The sequence below is a fragment of the Cydia strobilella genome, chromosome 17 (assembly GCF_947568885.1).
Source record: "Cydia strobilella chromosome 17, ilCydStro3.1, whole genome shotgun sequence".
In the NCBI taxonomy this organism is placed as follows: domain Eukaryota; kingdom Metazoa; phylum Arthropoda; class Insecta; order Lepidoptera; family Tortricidae; genus Cydia; species Cydia strobilella.
This window is the reverse complement of record NC_086057.1, coordinates 11,418,513-11,437,575: the sequence shown is the minus strand read 5'-3', so window position 1 is coordinate 11,437,575 and position 19,063 is coordinate 11,418,513. Positions and strand designations below refer to the sequence as shown.

General features: G+C 48.6%; 3 protein-coding genes and 1 long non-coding RNA gene across 5 annotated transcripts in view; 2 read left to right on the top strand and 2 right to left on the bottom strand.

The window, feature by feature from the left end:
• LOC134748743 (tyrosine-protein kinase CSK) overlaps positions 1 to 8,354 on the top strand; it is a 42,301-nt gene extending 33,947 nt beyond the window's left edge. The window contains exons 10-15 of the mRNA XM_063683519.1: positions 1,652 to 1,802; positions 2,355 to 2,520; positions 3,279 to 3,440; positions 3,606 to 3,822; positions 7,919 to 8,005; positions 8,142 to 8,354. Of these exons, the coding sequence (XP_063539589.1) occupies positions 1,652 to 1,802; positions 2,355 to 2,520; positions 3,279 to 3,440; positions 3,606 to 3,822; positions 7,919 to 8,005; positions 8,142 to 8,345 (987 nt within the window). The 3' untranslated portion in view covers positions 8,346 to 8,354. The remainder of the gene's footprint in view (positions 1 to 1,651; positions 1,803 to 2,354; positions 2,521 to 3,278; positions 3,441 to 3,605; positions 3,823 to 7,918; positions 8,006 to 8,141) is intronic.
• Positions 8,355 to 9,345: 991 nt separating this feature from the next.
• On the top strand, positions 9,346 to 12,402 carry LOC134748747 (uncharacterized). Its single transcript, XR_010128431.1, has 2 exons — positions 9,346 to 9,944; positions 10,325 to 12,402. It is a non-coding gene; the product is annotated as an uncharacterized LOC134748747 (long non-coding RNA).
• A 500-nt stretch (positions 12,403 to 12,902) lies between these two features.
• LOC134748735 (uncharacterized) lies at positions 12,903 to 15,421 on the bottom strand. Of its 2 annotated transcripts, none has more exons than XM_063683509.1 (4): positions 15,319 to 15,421; positions 14,583 to 14,754; positions 13,638 to 13,749; positions 12,903 to 13,286 (listed from the first exon to the last, which is right to left on the bottom strand). In XM_063683509.1, exons 1-4 carry the CDS (start codon positions 15,380 to 15,382, stop codon positions 12,942 to 12,944), a joined length of 693 nt encoding a protein of 230 aa, XP_063539579.1. In that variant the 5' UTR covers positions 15,383 to 15,421; the 3' UTR covers positions 12,903 to 12,941. The 2 variants fall into 2 exon arrangements, with proteins under 2 accessions (XP_063539579.1, XP_063539580.1); XM_063683510.1 differs by having other exon boundaries at positions 14,583 to 14,748.
• Positions 15,422 to 15,757: 336 nt separating this feature from the next.
• LOC134748718 (DET1 homolog) lies at positions 15,758 to 18,716 on the bottom strand. The gene is made up of 5 exons (XM_063683491.1): positions 18,290 to 18,716; positions 18,099 to 18,224; positions 17,809 to 18,020; positions 16,607 to 17,509; positions 15,758 to 16,232 (listed from the first exon to the last, which is right to left on the bottom strand). The coding sequence occupies exons 1-5, from the start codon at positions 18,605 to 18,607 to the stop codon at positions 16,040 to 16,042; spliced, it is 1,752 nt and encodes a 583-aa protein (XP_063539561.1). The 5' UTR covers positions 18,608 to 18,716; the 3' UTR covers positions 15,758 to 16,039.
• Between the last annotated feature and the right edge of the window lie 347 nt (positions 18,717 to 19,063).

The following is a 19,063-nucleotide window of genomic DNA, read 5'->3' as shown; positions in this document are numbered from 1 at the left end:
ACTTCCTTCGGTCGTGTTTCAATTTATCGCCACTCGTTGCCAATTTCCTACTTTTCGCACTTGTATCGTAATGTAAATAATAAAGTAGTAATTGTAAAATAAAATTAAAACTTTTTTTATATATTTTTTTTTGATTCAAGTAGGTACAGTGAGTAACAACATTGCATGGCCTTCTAATTATAACTATTATAGAAAACGGGATATTTATCATGTATATTTATATTATTTATTTCTCGATATTTTGGCCGGTCTTGCAAGACCAGTCGTTGTGGAGATCCCTGGGGAGGCCTATGTCCAGCAGTGGATGTCTTGTTGGTGTAGATGGATTCACACAACAAATGAAATAACATTTTTTCATATTTGTTATCCGTAGTTGTCCCTGTACCTGAAAGAAAAATAATATCATGATAGCACAAAATCTCTAATGTTATAGGAAGAAAGATTAAGCAACAATATGGATTCTAATAAAGTTATCATTTACTTACCTAGTAATAATTGTGTTTTTCATTCATAGACAAAATTCCATAATTTTCATCCCCAGGAAATATTTTATTTTACTTTATTGCAGTGAGGATGTCCTGATTTTTTCTGGCTAATGAAGGAAAACATTTTATTTCCAAGAATGCCTCTTCATTTTGCACAATACCTAAAAAAACCTAGAGTTAGTGACACATTGACTATTCGGCAACCAAAACAGTAATAATTACATTATACCTAAGGTATTGTTCACTGCTTATATCTACCATTACGGAAGAAGTGAGAATTATTTTCTAAAAAGATCGGCACGAGAAAATTACAATGAAGGAATGAAACTGTACCTACCTTACGAAACTTCACCATCATGAATTCCGCTTCAATTGAGTCTGAATTTTTCTGGATTTTCGCGGACCAGAACACCGATGATTTTTTAACTTGATTTAGACGTTGCTACATATATTATTATACTCTTTGCGTTGCTATCATTTTCAATGTATACAAACAAATTGATGACCCTATGTGTCAGTGTCAACACTGTCAAATAAAAATGCACTAAACATGACGGCACTGCAAATCCTGCCAGGTCGGCCAGGCAACGTCGCCAACGTCATAGAGTGGCAACGCCGCACGCAACGTATTTGTACACGACATTTGTGACACACACATACGTAAAATTGATGAAAAAATTACGTTGATTTATGTATGATTTCTGTATGAAACAAAGTTTTTCTATTAATTTAGCGCAAACGAATATTCGAAAGTAGATAAATGAGCAAATATTTGTGTAGTAATAGTGTGTAGTGCCTTAATTAAAGCAGATTGAATTTTGTATGAAAATCGAACCACCTTAAATAAAAATTTATTATGCAACTGTGTGTGTGGTCGTGCAACCAACCGCAAGGGCGTTCATGCCTGTACTGATACGTTTTCAGACATATCGCGGGCGCACTACAGTTGAGATGCGCACTTGGCAGATGATGATTACACTGCCGGCTTCCTGCAATTAGTTGCAGTTGGGATACAAACGGCAGTCCGTTTTGATCCATTCGAGAAATCTTTTGTCCCGCTGCGCACCTCATTCATTTGCACGGGTTTTCTTGAAAATGTAAAATGTAGCTACCTACCACTACCAGTGAGCCAGTATGAGTATGAATGTAGCGTGTATCGTGTGCAGCAGCCGCCGCCGTACCCGCCGACGCCGCCGGTGCCGGCGCCTGCGCACTTCGCGCCCACGTACGCGCAGCAGCCGCCCCCGCCCCCGCCCCCGCCCGCGCCAACGCCCGCGCCGCAGGACACCGTCGACGCCGCCAAGTTCCTTGACGCCCGTTAGTATTCACATTACTCACTTTCCGGAAATTTCCTTTATATTGCCTACAATGCCTAACATTGTCTGCCTTTTGAATCTAGTTACGGCTATACCCCGTTTTTTTTTAAGATTAGAATTTTTCTAACCTCCAAAGTAGTGGTAATTACCCTTTTCTTCCGAAATGCTAGGGTTCCTACGATATCTAATATTTTGGTACAATAATATGTAAACGACACTATAATTCAGAGATTTAATTTTGGAGGGAAAAAGATACCACTACTTTGAGGTTGTAAAATTTCTAATCAGAAAAAAATACGGACTACATAGGTTCAGCATGAACATGGGTCTTACATTATAGACAAAAGAGTCCTACAAAACTATGTACACAAAGTCTTTTTTTAAATCATCAACGAAAAAAATCTTCAGGAGTCTCTGTTTGATTTATGTAGAAGTAATAAACAGGATAACTACTCCCTTGGTTACGTTGACCCTGCTACGCCCCTCCGGTTCGGTTCGGACTAACTTAATTGTTTAACTTTGTTCAACCTAAATTATTTTGTAAAATATCCAGGTTGGATAATCAACGAGCGCGACCTGGAGATCCGCGAGAACATCGGCAAGGGCGAGTTCGGGGACGTGATGCTCGGCATCCTCAACGGGAACCTCAAGGTGGCCGTCAAGATCCTCAAGGACCGCGAGGCGGCCAGCAAGTTCCGTGCTGAAGCTAGCGTCATGGCGTGAGTACTTGTTGCATAAACACCTTGGTGGGGTTGGCCGGTCGAAGGTTTTTTACTGAACGCGCGAAGGATTCTCCTGTTAACCCTACGAATACGAATAGTGTTAAATTCTTGTGACCCAATCTTAGTCACACAGCATTCAGCAGCGTTCCACGAATTGTCCAGTACAAACTCATTTTATTTCGTATATTGCCACTTCTTTTACGATGTTTAAAGCCGGCGATAATTTTTCTGAGCATATTTGTGACCATTTGTCACAGAAAAAGAAACTGATATCTGAAAGTTTATTTTATTTTCTTTATTGGAGAAACAACAGAAGTAAGTACTTACAATAATAGCAAATGATAATAAGATACAGTTCAAAACATATGCACCTACCTCCTAAAACGCTCTCACTAAGAACTATACATAATATAGGTAAGGTACTTAATGCTACAGTAAACTTAACTAAGCTTAACGCACACTAGAGAAACAAGCTACACAAGGAAGTTAAGTTTTCAGAAAATTGTCTTTTGTACGGGACAACGGTAGGCAATTTCATGGAATACTGCTTCACGTTCGTGCTGTCCGTAAACCAAAAGACATAAATAATTCATCCTTGTTAATTTTTTGCTCATTAATTTTGGCTTTGCAGTAAGACTTTTGATCTTAAGAAACTCATGTCCAGAATCATTGCCCTGGGCTGACGACGACCCTGCAACATGACATAATGCGTCCTATAAGATCATTTTAATTAGTAAGTTACTTTGTGTGTTCAGGTCCCTAAAGCACGAGAACCTGGTGCGGCTCCTGGGGCTGGTGTTCAGCTCGTCGGGCACGTGCCTGGTGACGGAGCACTGCGCGCAGGGCTCGCTGCTCGACTACCTGCGCAGCCGCGGCCGCCACTACGTCACGCAGCGGGACCAGATCAACTTCGCTTAGTGAGTTCACTGTTCACTGTGCCATCTCTACATAGGTATTTGAAGGATAAGGTTACCTTAGGTTAAGGTTTGCGAGATATATGCGCGTGAAGTGAAGAGACATTGCACGGCGACGCAGCAATGAAGAAGATAAAGCTAAATAATATAAATGATTGTGTGTTGCAGCGACACGTGCTGCGGCATGGAGTACCTGGAGCGGCAGCGCGTGGTGCACCGCGACCTGGCGGCGCGCAACGTGCTCATCAGCGCGGAGGGCGCCGCCAAGGTGGCAGACTTCGGGCTCGCGCGCACCGAGCAGGCGCCCGACGACCCCGCCGACCAGCTGCGCCTGCAGGCCAAGCTGCCCATCAAGTGGACCGCCCCCGAGGCGCTCAAGTACAACGTGAGTATACACCGAGCGGGCGCCCGACGACCCCGCCGACCAGCTGCGCCTGCAGGCCAAGCTGCCCATCAAGTGGACCGCCCCCGAGGCGCTCAAGTACAACGTGAGTATACACCGAGCGGGCGCCCGACGACCCCGCCGACCAGCTGCGCCTGCAGGCCAAGCTGCCCATCAAGTGGACCGCCCCCGAGGCGCTCAAGTACAACGTGAGTATACACCGAGCGGGCGCCCGACGACCCCGCCGACCAGCTGCGCCTGCAGGCCAAGCTGCCCATCAAGTGGACCGCCCCCGAGGCGCTCAAGTACAACGTGAGTATACACCGAGCGGGCGCCCGACGACCCCGCCGACCAGCTGCGCCTGCAGGCCAAGCTGCCCATCAAGTGGACCGCCCCCGAGGCGCTCAAGTACAACGTGAGTATACACCGAGCGGGCGCCCGACGACCCCGCCGACCACTGCGCCTGCAGGCCAAGCTGCCCATCAAGTGGACCGCCCCCGAGGCGCTCAAGTACAACGTGAGTATACACCGAGCGGGCGCCCGACGACCCCGCCGACCAGCTGCGCCTGCAGGCCAAGCTGCCCATCAAGTGGACCGCCCCCGAGGCGCTCAAGTACAACGTGAGTATACACCGAGCGGGCGCCCGACGACCCCGCCGACCAGCTGCGCCTGCAGGCCAAGCTGCCCATCAAGTGGACCGCCCCCGAGGCGCTCAAGTACAACGTGAGTATACACCGAGCGGGCGCCCGACGACCCCGCCGACCAGCTGCGCCTGCAGGCCAAGCTGCCCATCAAGTGGACCGCCCCCGAGGCGCTCAAGTACAACGTGAGTATACACCGAGCGGGCGCCCGACGACCCCGCCGACCAGCTGCGCCTGCAGGCCAAGCTGCCCATCAAGTGGACCGCCCCCGAGGCGCTCAAGTACAACGTGAGTATACACCGAGCGGGCGCCCGACGACCCCGCCGACCAGCTGCGCCTGCAGGCCAAGCTGCCCATCAAGTGGACCGCCCCCGAGGCGCTCAAGTACAACGTGAGTATACACCGAGCGGGCGCCCGACGACCCCGCCGACCAGCTGCGCCTGCAGGCCAAGCTGCCCATCAAGTGGACCGCCCCCGAGGCGCTCAAGTACAACGTGAGTATACACCGAGCGGGCGCCCGACGACCCCGCCGACCAGTTGCGCCTGCAGGCCAAGCTGCCCATCAAGTGGACCGCCCCCGAGGCGCTCAAGTACAACGTGAGTATACACCGAGCGGGCGCCCGACGACCCCGCCGACCAGCTGCGCCTGCAGGCCAAGCTGCCCATCAAGTGGACCGCCCCCGAGGCGCTCAAGTACAACGTGAGTATACACCGAGCGGGCGCCCGACGACCCCGCCGACCAGCTGCGCCTGCAGGCCAAGCTGCCCATCAAGTGGACCGCCCCCGAGGCGCTCAAGTACAACGTGAGTATACACCGAGCGGGCGCCCGACGACCCCGCCGACCACTGCGCCTGCAGGCCAAGCTGCCCATCAAGTGGACCGCCCCCGAGGCGCTCAAGTACAACGTGAGTATACACCGAGCGGGCGCCCGACGACCCCGCCGACCAGCTGCGCCTGCAGGCCAAGCTGCCCATCAAGTGGACCGCCCCCGAGGCGCTCAAGTACAACGTGAGTATACACCGAGCGGGCGCCCGACGACCCCGCCGACCAGCTGCGCCTGCAGGCCAAGCTGCCCATCAAGTGGACCGCCCCCGAGGCGCTCAAGTACAACGTGAGTATACACCGAGCGGGCGCCCGACGACCCCGCCGACCAGCTGCGCCTGCAGGCCAAGCTGCCCATCAAGTGGACCGCCCCCGAGGCGCTCAAGTACAACGTGAGTATACACCGAGCGGGCGCCCGACGACCCCGCCGACCAGCTGCGCCTGCAGGCCAAGCTGCCCATCAAGTGGACCGCCCCCGAGGCGCTCAAGTACAACGTGAGTATACACCGAGCGGGCGCCCGACGACCCCGCCGACCAGCTGCGCCTGCAGGCCAAGCTGCCCATCAAGTGGACCGCCCCCGAGGCGCTCAAGTACAACGTGAGTATACACCGAGCGGGCGCCCGACGACCCCGCCGACCAGCTGCGCCTGCAGGCCAAGCTGCCCATCAAGTGGACCGCCCCCGAGGCGCTCAAGTACAACGTGAGTATACACCGAGCGGGCGCCCGACGACCCCGCCGACCAGCTGCGCCTGCAGGCCAAGCTGCCCATCAAGTGGACCGCCCCCGAGGCGCTCAAGTACAACGTGAGTATACACCGAGCGGGCGCCCGACGACCCCGCCGACCAGCTGCGCCTGCAGGCCAAGCTGCCCATCAAGTGGACCGCCCCCGAGGCGCTCAAGTACAACGTGAGTATACACCGAGCGGGCGCCCGACGACCCCGCCGACCAGCTGCGCCTGCAGGCCAAGCTGCCCATCAAGTGGACCGCCCCCGAGGCGCTCAAGTACAACGTGAGTATACACCGAGCGGGCGCCCGACGACCCCGCCGACCAGCTGCGCCTGCAGGCCAAGCTGCCCATCAAGTGGACCGCCCCCGAGGCGCTCAAGTACAACGTGAGTATACACCGAGCGGGCGCCCGACGACCCCGCCGACCAGCTGCGCCTGCAGGCCAAGCTGCCCATCAAGTGGACCGCCCCCGAGGCGCTCAAGTACAACGTGAGTATACACCGAGCGGGCGCCCGACGACCCCGCCGACCACTGCGCCTGCAGGCCAAGCTGCCCATCAAGTGGACCGCCCCCGAGGCGCTCAAGTACAACGTGAGTATACACCGAGCGGGCGCCCGACGACCCCGCCGACCAGCTGCGCCTGCAGGCCAAGCTGCCCATCAAGTGGACCGCCCCCGAGGCGCTCAAGTACAACGTGAGTATACACCGAGCGGGCGCCCGACGACCCCGCCGACCAGCTGCGCCTGCAGGCCAAGCTGCCCATCAAGTGGACCGCCCCCGAGGCGCTCAAGTACAACGTGAGTATACACCGAGCGGGCGCCCGACGACCCCGCCGACCAGCTGCGCCTGCAGGCCAAGCTGCCCATCAAGTGGACCGCCCCCGAGGCGCTCAAGTACAACGTGAGTATACACCGAGCGGGCGCCCGACGACCCCGCCGACCAGCTGCGCCTGCAGGCCAAGCTGCCCATCAAGTGGACCGCCCCCGAGGCGCTCAAGTACAATGTGAGTATACACCGAGCGGGCGCCCGACGACCCCGCCGACCAGCTGCGCCTGCAGGCCAAGCTGCCCATCAAGTGGACCGCCCCCGAGGCGCTCAAGTACAACGTGAGTATACACCGAGCGGGCGCCCGACGACCCCGCCGACCAGCTGCGCCTGCAGGCCAAGCTGCCCATCAAGTGGACCGCCCCCGAGGCGCTCAAGTACAACGTGAGTATACACCGAGCGGGCGCCCGACGACCCCGCCGACCAGCTGCGCCTGCAGGCCAAGCTGCCCATCAAGTGGACCGCCCCCGAGGCGCTCAAGTACAACGTGAGTATACACCGAGCGGGCGCCCGACGACCCCGCCGACCAGCTGCGCCTGCAGGCCAAGCTGCCCATCAAGTGGACCGCCCCCGAGGCGCTCAAGTACAACGTGAGTATACACCGAGCGGGCGCCCGACGACCCCGCCGACCAGCTGCGCCTGCAGGCCAAGCTGCCCATCAAGTGGACCGCCCCCGAGGCGCTCAAGTACAACGTGAGTATACACCGAGCGGGCGCCCGACGACCCCGCCGACCAGCTGCGCCTGCAGGCCAAGCTGCCCATCAAGTGGACCGCCCCCGAGGCGCTCAAGTACAACGTGAGTATACACCGAGCGGGCGCCCGACGACCCCGCCGACCAGCTGCGCCTGCAGGCCAAGAAAAAAAAACTTCCACTCCCCTTTTCACCCCTTTAAAGGATGACTTCTGGGATAAAAACTACCCTATATGTCCTTCTCCGGGACTCAAACTATCTCAATACCAAATTAAAACTAAATCGATTTAGCGGTTAAGTGTGAAGAGGTAGCAGACAGACACACTTTTGCATTTATAATATTGTAGTGATATTGAATATAGAAATATTGATGTATATTTTTTATTGTTTCAGAAATTTTCAAATAAGTCTGACATGTGGAGTTTCGGTATTCTACTCTGGGAGATCTATTCGTTTGGAAGGGTGCCATATCCTAGAATTGTAAGTTTTTTTTAATAAAACAAATGTACCGTACCGTATTGTATTGTTATTTGTTATCTAGAATTTACATGTTGTATGTACCGCGGTAGGAGAGCTAGTTGGGTACAGTTTAGCTCGAGTGTCGATGTGTTTCCAGCCGCTGGCGGAGGTGGTGCGGCACGTGGAGCGCGGGTACCGCATGGAGGCGCCGGAGGGCTGCCCCGCGGGGCCCTACGACGTGATGCGCGCCGCCTGGCACGCCGACCCCGCGCAGCGGCCCACGTTCGCCGCCACGCGCCGCACGCTCGCCGCCATCCAAGACCAGGCGCTCGCCCAGGACCACCCGGTCAGTCTACTGTAGTGTGTAGTGCGCCCCCCCCCCCCCCCCCCCGGCCCTACGACGTGATGCGCGCCGCCTGGCACGCCGACCCCGCGCAGCGGCCCACGTTCGCCGCCACGCGCCGCACGCTCGCCGCCATCCAAGACCAGGCGCTCGCCCAGGACCACCCGGTCAGTCTACTGTAGTGTGTAGTGCGCCCCCCCCCCCCCCCCCCCCCGGCCCTACGACGTGATGCGCGCCGCCTGGCACGCCGACCCCGCGCAGCGGCCCACGTTCGCCGCCACGCGCCGCACGCTCGCCGCCATCCAAGACCAGGCGCTCGCCCAGGACCACCCGGTCAGTCTACTGTAGTGTGTAGTGCGCCCCCCCCCCCCCCCCCGGCCCTACGACGTGATGCGCGCCGCCTGGCACGCCGACCCCGCGCAGCGGCCCACGTTCGCCGCCACGCGCCGCACGCTCGCCGCCATCCAAGACCAGGCGCTCGCCCAGGACCACCCGGTCAGTCTACTGTAGTGTGTAGTGCGCCCCCCCCCCCCCCCCCCCCCGGCCCTACGACGTGATGCGCGCCGCCTGGCACGCCGACCCCGCGCAGCGGCCCACGTTCGCCGCCACGCGCCGCACGCTCGCCGCCATCCAAGACCAGGCGCTCGCCCAGGACCACCCGGTCAGTCTACTGTAGTGTGTAGTGCGCCCCCCCCCCCCCCCCCGGCCCTACGACGTGATGCGCGCCGCCTGGCACGCCGACCCCGCGCAGCGGCCCACGTTCGCCGCCACGCGCCGCACGCTCGCCGCCATCCAAGACCAGGCGCTCGCCCAGGACCACCCGGTCAGTCTACTGTAGTGTGTAGTGCGCCCCCCCCCCCGGCCCTACGACGTGATGCGCGCCGCCTGGCACGCCGACCCCGCGCAGCGGCCCACGTTCGCCGCCACGCGCCGCACGCTCGCCGCCATCCAAGACCAGGCGCTCGCCCAGGACCACCCGGTCAGTCTACTGTAGTGTGTAGTGCCCCCCCCCCCCCCCCCGGCCCTACGACGTGATGCGCGCCGCCTGGCACGCCGACCCCGCGCAGCGGCCCACGTTCGCCGCCACGCGCCGCACGCTCGCCGCCATCCAAGACCAGGCGCTCGCCCAGGACCACCCGGTCAGTCTACTGTAGTGTGTAGTGCGCCCCCCCCCCCGGCCCTACGACGTGATGCGCGCCGCCTGGCACGCCGACCCCGCGCAGCGGCCCACGTTCGCCGCCACGCGCCGCACGCTCGCCGCCATCCAAGACCAGGCGCTCGCCCAGGACCACCCGGTCAGTCTACTGTAGTGTGTAGTGCGCCCCCCCCCGCCCCCCGGCCCTACGACGTGATGCGCGCCGCCTGGCACGCCGACCCCGCGCAGCGGCCCACGTTCGCCGCCACGCGCCGCACGCTCGCCGCCATCCAAGACCAGGCGCTCGCCCAGGACCACCCGGTCAGTCTACTGTAGTGTGTAGTGCGCCCCCCCCCGCCCCCCGGCCCTACGACGTGATGCGCGCCGCCTGGCACGCCGACCCCGCGCAGCGGCCCACGTTCGCCGCCACGCGCCGCACGCTCGCCGCCATCCAAGACCAGGCGCTCGCCCAGGACCACCCGGTCAGTCTACTGTAGTGTGTAGTGCCGCCCCCTCGGTCTTTACATTGGATGTGGATCCGCACGCCAACGTACGCAACGCAATATACTCGTATACGTGCATAACGCTGTCTCGTTTACACACCCGAGCGGGATGCGGTTCCGCATCGATATGATAACCACAATCCACATTACTATTCAAGCGCCCTAGTTTTGTGGGCACAATTTTGGCGAATTGGCTAGTATAGATTTTAATGGCATTTCCAGTTCTTTTGTAGAGAGCTATCCTGTACTTTTACCAGATAAACGGAATGTGCATCAAACTATTGCCATTTCTACAATAATGTATCCACTTCATTTGATTATTTCTATCCATATACTAACATTGTATTGTTTGTCCACAGTGAGCGGCCGGACGGCGCTAGTAAATATATAACTTAGACTCTACATCCATTCTCACACAGGATTAGGTAAAGTGCTGTGAAGTTGCAAAATGTATTTTAAAAATAACCTATAGTTAAGTACTAAATTATTTTGATATTATGTTTAAAGACACTTCCTCATGAAGTATTTCTAATCTAGTTTAGGTAGCGTGTAAAATTGGTGTGTTATAGAGGGAAAATTGACCGAGTTTAGTATTATGTGTACTATTATGTTTTATTTTTATTTGAGGCCTAAATGCGTAACGAATTATTACGGTAAAGATTCCACCCATTATGGACCGCCGTTCGGTTGTTTGTCGGTACTATGCTACTGTCTAGTCAAATAAACGTTTTGTAATAGTGTTTGTATCATAATTATAATTTCCACAGGAAACCGATAAGACGACTGATAACGTTAAAGCGAGAAACTAAACTACTGCATGCACTTCAACTATAAACCTTGCTATAGGCGCAAAAATGCAGGAGTTATGTATTTTTCGGAAGATTTAATAGCTACAAAATGATTAATTCATATAATATATAATGTACCCCAGTGATGAGTGTAGATCCATTAGTGTTTAGTTTTTCTGATGATTTTACACAATTAGCTAATTTGGTAAAGTGCAGTTTAGAGTGAGAATACACATGAGAGCGCGCGAAGCGCTGCCTAACTACTTACTGTATGCAGTTTAGGAAATGTGCGTTAGTGATTAATTGTAATGTAATGCATTGGTTTGCACTTTGTCTAGTAGCTCGGTAAGATAATGCTTTAGTCATAAAGCGAAAAGTTGCAGCGGCCAACTTTCAGGTTGTGCTATTATAAAATTGATAGTATATGTATGTACACAAAAGGTTGATTTTGCGATGTATAAGATAAATGTAATAGAGATATATTGATTATGAGATAAATTAAACGGTGTATTGTCCACGATTTTGAATCTCATGTAGAGTGCTGTCAGATTATAACTAAATGGATAGTTTGTGATATGTTTTATGTAATAATGTCTAAGCTGGTGCATGTCTTACGATTCCACCCGAACGCCAGTTTTAATGTTTGCAGTGGCCATATTATATCATGTATGAGTGTGATTAGATTGGAACTTTAATGGGACTTATACAATGTATTTCCATTTTGAATTCGTTTCCGCGACTAACATTCTGAAAGCTGAACACTACATTCATGGCAAATTTGTTTCCAAATATTATAGACAAATAAATGCTAAGGCGAACAACGTGCGGGAAAATATTGTAGAAGTTTTGTCTGCCACGACATCATACAATGCGGTAACTAGGTTGTCAAGTGCTTATAGTTACCACAACCCATATGGCGACCTAAAAGGCCATATAGTTCTGCGGTCAAACTAACTTCTTCGCAATTTTTCACCACTTTATCCGTATTAGTATTCTTTTATGCAAATACTTATTCCGTTTCTGAGATAAGACATTAATTATTTTATTATTAAAGTATATGTTGACTGTGAGTAGCCACTCGCTGCACAAACTGCATCACAATATCGCATTTAGCTGCACCCGCACTGATATAACATATGTCTATGTTGCACCATTTATGCCTGGAAAGCGATGCATTTATTTATGTTTTCTCATTAAACTGAAAGCATGAAAAACTGCAGCTCATCTATTTAAACTTTCATTATGCAATACTAGTTTTAAGTGTTAAATTGTTTATTACGATTTATTATTTATGACGCCTTTGAAAATTGAGGGACGGTCGGCAGAAGAGTTTTTTTTTCTACCAAAGTATATTCTATGTATTTTGAAAGAAAACGTGAACTATGTTCCCGCTAGCTAGAGTCTTCCTTTATCGGTAATTATTATAATTTCTCGTACAAGTGCACTAGTCTAAAGGGTTATTTCGTTGTAAGCCTAACGACTGTCGTGGTGTTCGTGTTGTATATTGTTTCCGTGTGCATTACGTATTTGAACAAGAGAATACAAATCTCAAGTTGTTTTTATTACTGTACTTTTATTTTCACTGTAAATACATAATATTAAGGGATAAAGTATATGTATAATAACAGAATATAAATTCACTCAACATCCTCCGTCGTTTTAATGTCCCATCCATTAATCGCTATACCTGCGCCAAAATCATCTGCCCTTTGAAGCGGCAGTGTTATCGTCAGATATCATCGTGTCGCCCACCGTACAAAAGTATGGCTAGGGAAGTGGATCCATTTGTTTTTAATTAGGTTGAATTTAATTTGTTCCAAAATGTTACGAGACATAAGAAGTGCTACTTTGTTTTAAGAGCTGAAATCCCATTGAAACAGAGTGTACTGTACACCGTAACGTACATTGGTCGGTACGAGATTAGCTCGTACATGAACGCCGCTTAAATTATTGTCATTGATATATATTTTGGTTTTTATTGCCCCATCGGACAGATGTTTTGACTCAGGTATAGTTGTCGCATAACCTGTAGGCCGAGCACATGATTGACGCGACAGTATCTCGCCGCGAGATAGACTACCTGCTTTTACTAACTGTATGAATTAAAGGGGGACGGGTAGTCTATGTCGCGGCGAGATACTCTCGCGCCAATCATGTGCTAGTCCGGCTGCCCGAGGCGTAATCGGGTTTAATTCGACTTATCAGATGTAGAGCGCATCACGTTGCACTTACTATTACAGTTATCACAGAGCTTATCATATTTTAAACCGGCCGAGCTGAACCGTACTTTATTCACTTTTTTATGGCATGAGCATGTGGGTTTGTCTTGTTCCTCGCCGTCTATGGACATTTCGCTGCTGCGGGACTGCAGGGTTTCAGGATTGCTAGGCCTGCAGGAGCACGCCCTACAGCATACGTCGCAGGATCTGACGGGATCTGTTTGGGTTTCGACAGATTGCCGCGGGTACCAGGGGTGTGGCGGTTGGCAGAAGTATTGCAAGTCTGTTGATGACGTCGGTTTGTCACTGTGAAACTGCAAAAGAGTTAGTATCGTTAATGATGATGGTGCTATCGGTGGTAAAGAATGGCAGAATGTTACTATTTTAGATTATTTTGTAAGTGACCGATAAGGATACTATACAGGGTGGCAAAAAAATAAGTGCATTCCCATTCCCTGGAGGTTTTGGGATTATATTGAGCAACTTTTACTATGGGACCAACTACGAAATTGCGAAAAAAAAAGTACCCTCCTATAGAAAATGGACCAGCCCAAATGTATAAAACAGCCAAATTTTTTTTCGCGATTTCGGGGTTGGTCACTTAGTCCATGGCAACGGGAATGCACTTATTTTTTAGCTACCGTGTATAAAAATAGTCCACTAACTTGAAGCTGATATTCTGATGTTTCTTCGTTTACTGCATTATTTTGTAGGAAGATATTGCTGGCTTGTGTAGAGTTTCGGTAATTCGACGCGAACGGCTGAGGCGCTGCAAAACTATTATTTCATTTCGTTAGCTAGTATTACATACTGTAGTTTAGTTAGTATACTATATGGCTATATACCACGGAACTAAGTACCACAAATAATATCATAAGTGATCGAATTTAAACTGTTGTGAGACATACTAACATTAAAAAATAATGTCGCGCGCAGCGGGCGACGCGGCGCGCCGCAGTACGCGATCGTCGTGAACGCTGCTCGCACTGTTAGTGCTTAAGAAAGGAGACCTAGGCTCTCCGAAACATGTCGCGCGGGTGACTAAAAACAAGTGAGTCTAAACCGTAAAATTATTTAATATCATAAGTGCGATATAATATGTTTACAGCGCAACGCCATCTATTAGCTTAAGCTTCTAGATGTCGCTAGTGTAGCCTAAAATAGAGCATGCTTGGACTGGAACTATCACGAGACTGAACGTTTCTTAAGAAACATTTATATTTGACACTCCCATCCTCTCCTCCTTCTTCTCCCATCCTCCCTCTCTCTTTCACACCCTTATATACAAACACACCCACACACACGCTCTCTCACACATACTCACTCACCGACTTTAATTTGTAAATTTATTAGTCGTTATTAGCTGTAAGTTTCCTCTTATTTTAATTAATCTCTTCTTAAATTAACTTTTCCTTTTATAGTAGTATAGTTTTGTAGTTTTAATTATTCAAATTTAAATAAAATAGGTGTAATATTCTTTAATGTCAACTGCATTCTAGGACCCCAAGTCACAGGCATAGCCTAGTTTGGGATCCACTGTATCCATGTGTCTGAAAATTGTTTTCTATTGTCAATAAAAATTATTCTTATTCTTATTCTTAAATACTTACAGATTAGGAATAGTACGTATGAACCAAGCTGGAATGGCGCCCCACTGGTTGAAGCAGGTAGTCCGCGAGACGGGTATGAAGTACAGCTGGAGAGTTCCGTCGGGCAGCGTCACCGAGGTCACGTCTCCCTCGCCTACTATTTGTGAGCGTGGGAACACTGGTGGCGCTGAAACTGCCATAATCAGCACTATTGGTAGATAGGTTTTTCAGATAAATCCTACACAATTCTTAACAATAAAAATTTGTGAAGTTATGTAACTATAGATAGGTGTCACATAGGAATATGACAAGCTCTCCGACTGTTTACCTATAGGATGATTTTGCTCCAAGGCACATTCGAAACGGACACAACGACAGCGACCTAATAGTTACTAATTCAGCTAATGGTATAGACATATATATTACTTCGTAAAGACTTCACGAGCACTACGAATGGGGCCGATACATTGGAGTCAAAATCGCATTTAGTTACACCAGCGCGCTCAGTCGTGTGGCGAATTGAGCAGTGAAAAGGCGTCGGTGTTCGGTCTGAATTGTATGCATACGCTTATACTTTGTTTACACCAATGTTGACGCCTTTCCACTGCTCAATTCGCCACACGACTGAGCGCGCTGGTGTAACTAAAGGCGATTTTGACTCCAATGTATCGGCCCCATTCGTAGTGCTCGTAAGGCCGGTCTGTACGAAGTAATATGTCTATGGCTAATGGCACGTAGCGGTATGACAAGTGCTTACTTGGTATGTAAGGAAAGTTAGCCTCGTTATTCGGATATCCGTTATACTGTAAATAGTTTTGCATCTTGAATGAAATCTAGTGCACCGGTATGCTCATCTTATGGGAATTCTAAATGTATAATGGGGTATGTTAGAGGGCTTGATTATTTTTGGTGTTTCGCTCCCATTTTTATATAAATGTTTTGATTGTTGACATATCTAGGCCGATATGTTATCTGTCAATGTCACAGTTAACATGAGATTAATTATGATTAGAAAAATAAACAAGGGAAATAGGTTTTAACATGTTTCTTGACGTTTTTTTTTACTTTCGAACCGTTACCATCAAGTTACCATTTTCTGAAAGATTCGAACAAGAGGCATAATCCAAAAGTGTTTTTTTTTACATTTGTTCTGTATAATGTAACATTTATAATACAAATATTTCATACCATTAAAGTTTAGTAAAATAAGTCATTCTTAAATATTATATTCGTATTTCCAGGATATAACAATCAACATTCATGTGACTATTTCATTATCACTTCAAAATTAAAGCATATAGGTATTATATATAAATCTACTATACTAAATCTTAGCGCGCTCTCTAAATGGACTGTACTCAAAACTGAGTGATAAGTTTTCTGCCAACAGCCACACATCTCATCTCACATCAGGCATTGTCACAATCCAACTAGCTAAAACCAGCCAGTTGAACGGCTTTATGGGGACACAGTGGACGTCAGCTCAAGACTGCGTTCCTGATATGAAAGTTGACGATGTATTCTGCGTTGGTGCGCTGCACGGAGATGGCGAAGGGGTCGGTGGGATGGAACGTGAAGGCCACCAGGCGGCGCGCCGACGCCGGCACCGACTGCCCCAGCACGCCCGCGTAGATCTTGAACTTCAGCAGGCCCGAGTCGCGGGCGTAGAATCTACCACCAAATATAAACGTGACACTTGAGTATCGTTATATACGACCTTAGGACGCATATTACCAGTCAACGACACTGCCATTTAAATATTAAACGTAACTGGCGTATTGAAGGTTCAAATTCGTTTGAATCTGGTAAGACGCGGCATTGGATATGATTATAATCATTATTAAAACTGCAATCCACTACAAACAATTAAAAGTTGAATAAAAAAGAGGTTAAGTGTCTACAGAAGTTTTTGGGAACTTCTAACACTAATGAACACAAGTAAACAATACAAGTTTGTAAAGGACTGATACATGATTTTAGTTTACATAATAATTATTTGTATGAGGATTTTATGGGCTATGCTGGCATTACTGACTAATTCTTACCTGATGGGATATTCTCCATAAGCTTTAGGCCTTTCCATAACCGATACCCATTTGTCATCATAACTGAATAATCCTAAATCTAGATAAGGAGATCCACTGTAAGACTGTGCACTTATTGGTAGTTGAGCTAGAATCCTTTTTGTAGCCTCTGTCCGGCCGCCATAGATGGCTCTCACTATGGTTTGTTTAAATCTCTGCTGTGTCAGTCTGGCGTACAAGTTGTTGGAAGGAGAGCAAGTAAACTGTGAATCTGCACACAGTCTGGCATTTCTAAAGCAGTCACAATAATTTTCAAATAATTGCAACAGCCCCTCTGATGTGTTTTCATACACTTCTAGTATTTTACTTTGACTAATATTGTAAATGACAAAAAATGATGATTGACTATTTGGTTCAGCCACCCTCAGTGTGACCACTTCTTCACTGGCATATTTTATAAATAAATGGTCTTCATCTAACAACTGCATCTTCCACATCCTTAAGCTTTTAAACATGTCAAAGTATTTATAAAACTTCCTTAATTCCAGAGGATCCTTTGTTTCATCACTGATGGACTTGGCTCTTTTAAACAGAAACACAAGGAGCCTGTGCTTTAGGCTATTTATTGTCTCTTCATGGAAAGGCCTCTCGTTAGCTGGTGGTGCAAACACGGAGTTCACAAGGAAAGGATCATCGTCATAACAAAACCTGCCGATTTTCCTGATTTCTATCAGCATTCCGTCTACAATTTGAAACAGGTGTATGGTCTGGTGTTGCACTGACAACACCGCCAACACTTCTTTATACAGATAAATGCCTTGGTTGTGTGATAAATAGATTTTGTCTATTCTAAAATGTTTAGTGTCACACAACTTTCCATGGTGTAAATCTACTAAATGAAGAGAGTAGTCCTCCAAAGCAGACCTGTAAACATAAAATGATTTTTTCTAATCAAATGTAAAAATCAATATCCAATCCAAAAGTTTTTACTTTCTGTAAGCCAGCATACAAGCCACAAGACAATGCCAATGCTTTGCCACTTCTAGCCCTCCGGGTGTGGCCCTCAGAATCCTATTATAATAGTTATGAATGAATGAATGAATAGTATTTATTCAGGTCCCATATTGTGACATACAATTACAATTATAATAAATTCAGAAACAAGTTATCTTTTTTTACTAATTATTGAGTTAGTTTCTTTTAAGTTACAATTATTCAATTACCTTATAGTTGGTGTTACTGCTTCATTGTTACTATGTATATGATAGAAGTGAGGTCTCAAGTCATCAGGGATATGAGCAGCCGAACCAATGATCACATAGCGGCCATCTTCCGTGAACAGGCTACACTCTCTGTTCAGTTGTTGCTCCATCGGCGGGTGGTTCGGTAGCCTCTCGAACACTCTTTGCACGCACACATTTACTGTGAATTTTGGCTGTAAAGGTTAGTTATATTAAAAAATTATATATATTTTTAAATTGAGTAGGTACTTCCCAACAGCAGCAATCCCTACCTTAAAAAACCTATAAAATATGTGCGTCCTTATCCTGTAATGAACGTCAGCATCAGCATTTAACAAGTCCAGAGGATAACCGGCAACCAAGTCTCCGGCAGCAGCTGCTCCCCGATACTCATATATCTGCAATATTTCATGTGTTTACCAAGACATTACAATGATATGACCTTAAATATGTTCAAACTTACTTCTAGAGACATTTGATCTGCAGAAAACGCGATGAAATGTTTCCCGTCTGGACTAAATTTTCTTAGGAAGCACGGTGGCTTTTCAACATTGACTATGGTCAAATTTGGAAAAACATTTTGATAGTATTCACGGACAACATGAAAATGAGCGCCTGGTCGCCGGGAGCCGTAAATTTCTCTATCCATGAGTCGAACTACAATGTTTTGGGGTTTTATTTTTCTTGGCACAATTTTTTCGGTGCAAATAAAATCTTCCTCATTGAGAGTACCAGGTGGAATGTCTTCGTAGTATACGTGATTAGTGCTGGTAGAAGCCATTATTATTCTAAACGACGAATAATCATTTATTTATAATTAATTTATAAGCTGCCGACACCGCGTCTTGCAACAATACCACAATACACACACACCCACACACATTTGAGTTGAGTTACGTATAGATTAATGACAGAATCAAAATAAATGTCAAACTCACACAGCTCTATATCATTGTGCGTTCTGATTCCATTAAATTTAGATAATTTAAGATTAGATTAATTAAGTGTTAGCCACTAATAACTCGTAAAAAATTGTATCCTAGTAACTTGATTTAAAAGAAAAATTATAATAAATGGAAATACCGTTGTGATTCTAAATTGATTTTATTTATTAAATAAGGTATTACAATTAGCTAGGTGAGGTATTTGAACGCACTAAAAGCTATTTGAGACAATGAATAAACCATCGGCTAAATCAACTTTCTTGTTCTATAAAAACCGGTTTTTGCTTTGGACC

What these genes read in the sequence shown, in the direction of transcription:
- LOC134748735 (XM_063683509.1), bottom strand. Translation starts at nt 15,382, where the DNA reads ATGCAAAACTATTTACAGTATAACGGATATCCGAATAACGAGGCTAAC. An exon ending in TAACTTTCCTTACATACCAA is followed by an intron (nt 14,755 to 15,318) that starts GTAAGCACTTGT and finishes TGATTATGGCAG; the next exon opens with TTTCAGCGCCACCAGTGTTC. An exon ending in CATCAGAATATCAGCTTCAA is followed by an intron (nt 13,287 to 13,637) that starts GTTAGTGGACTA and finishes ACTCTTTTGCAG; the next exon opens with TTTCACAGTGACAAACCGAC.
- LOC134748718 (XM_063683491.1), bottom strand. Translation starts at nt 18,607, where the DNA reads ATGGCTTCTACCAGCACTAATCACGTATACTACGAAGACATTCCACCT. An exon ending in TATTTTATAGGTTTTTTAAG is followed by an intron (nt 18,021 to 18,098) that starts GTAGGGATTGCT and finishes TAACCTTTACAG; the next exon opens with CCAAAATTCACAGTAAATGT. An exon ending in TATGGAGAATATCCCATCAG is followed by an intron (nt 16,233 to 16,606) that starts GTAAGAATTAGT and finishes ATTTGGTGGTAG; the next exon opens with ATTCTACGCCCGCGACTCGG.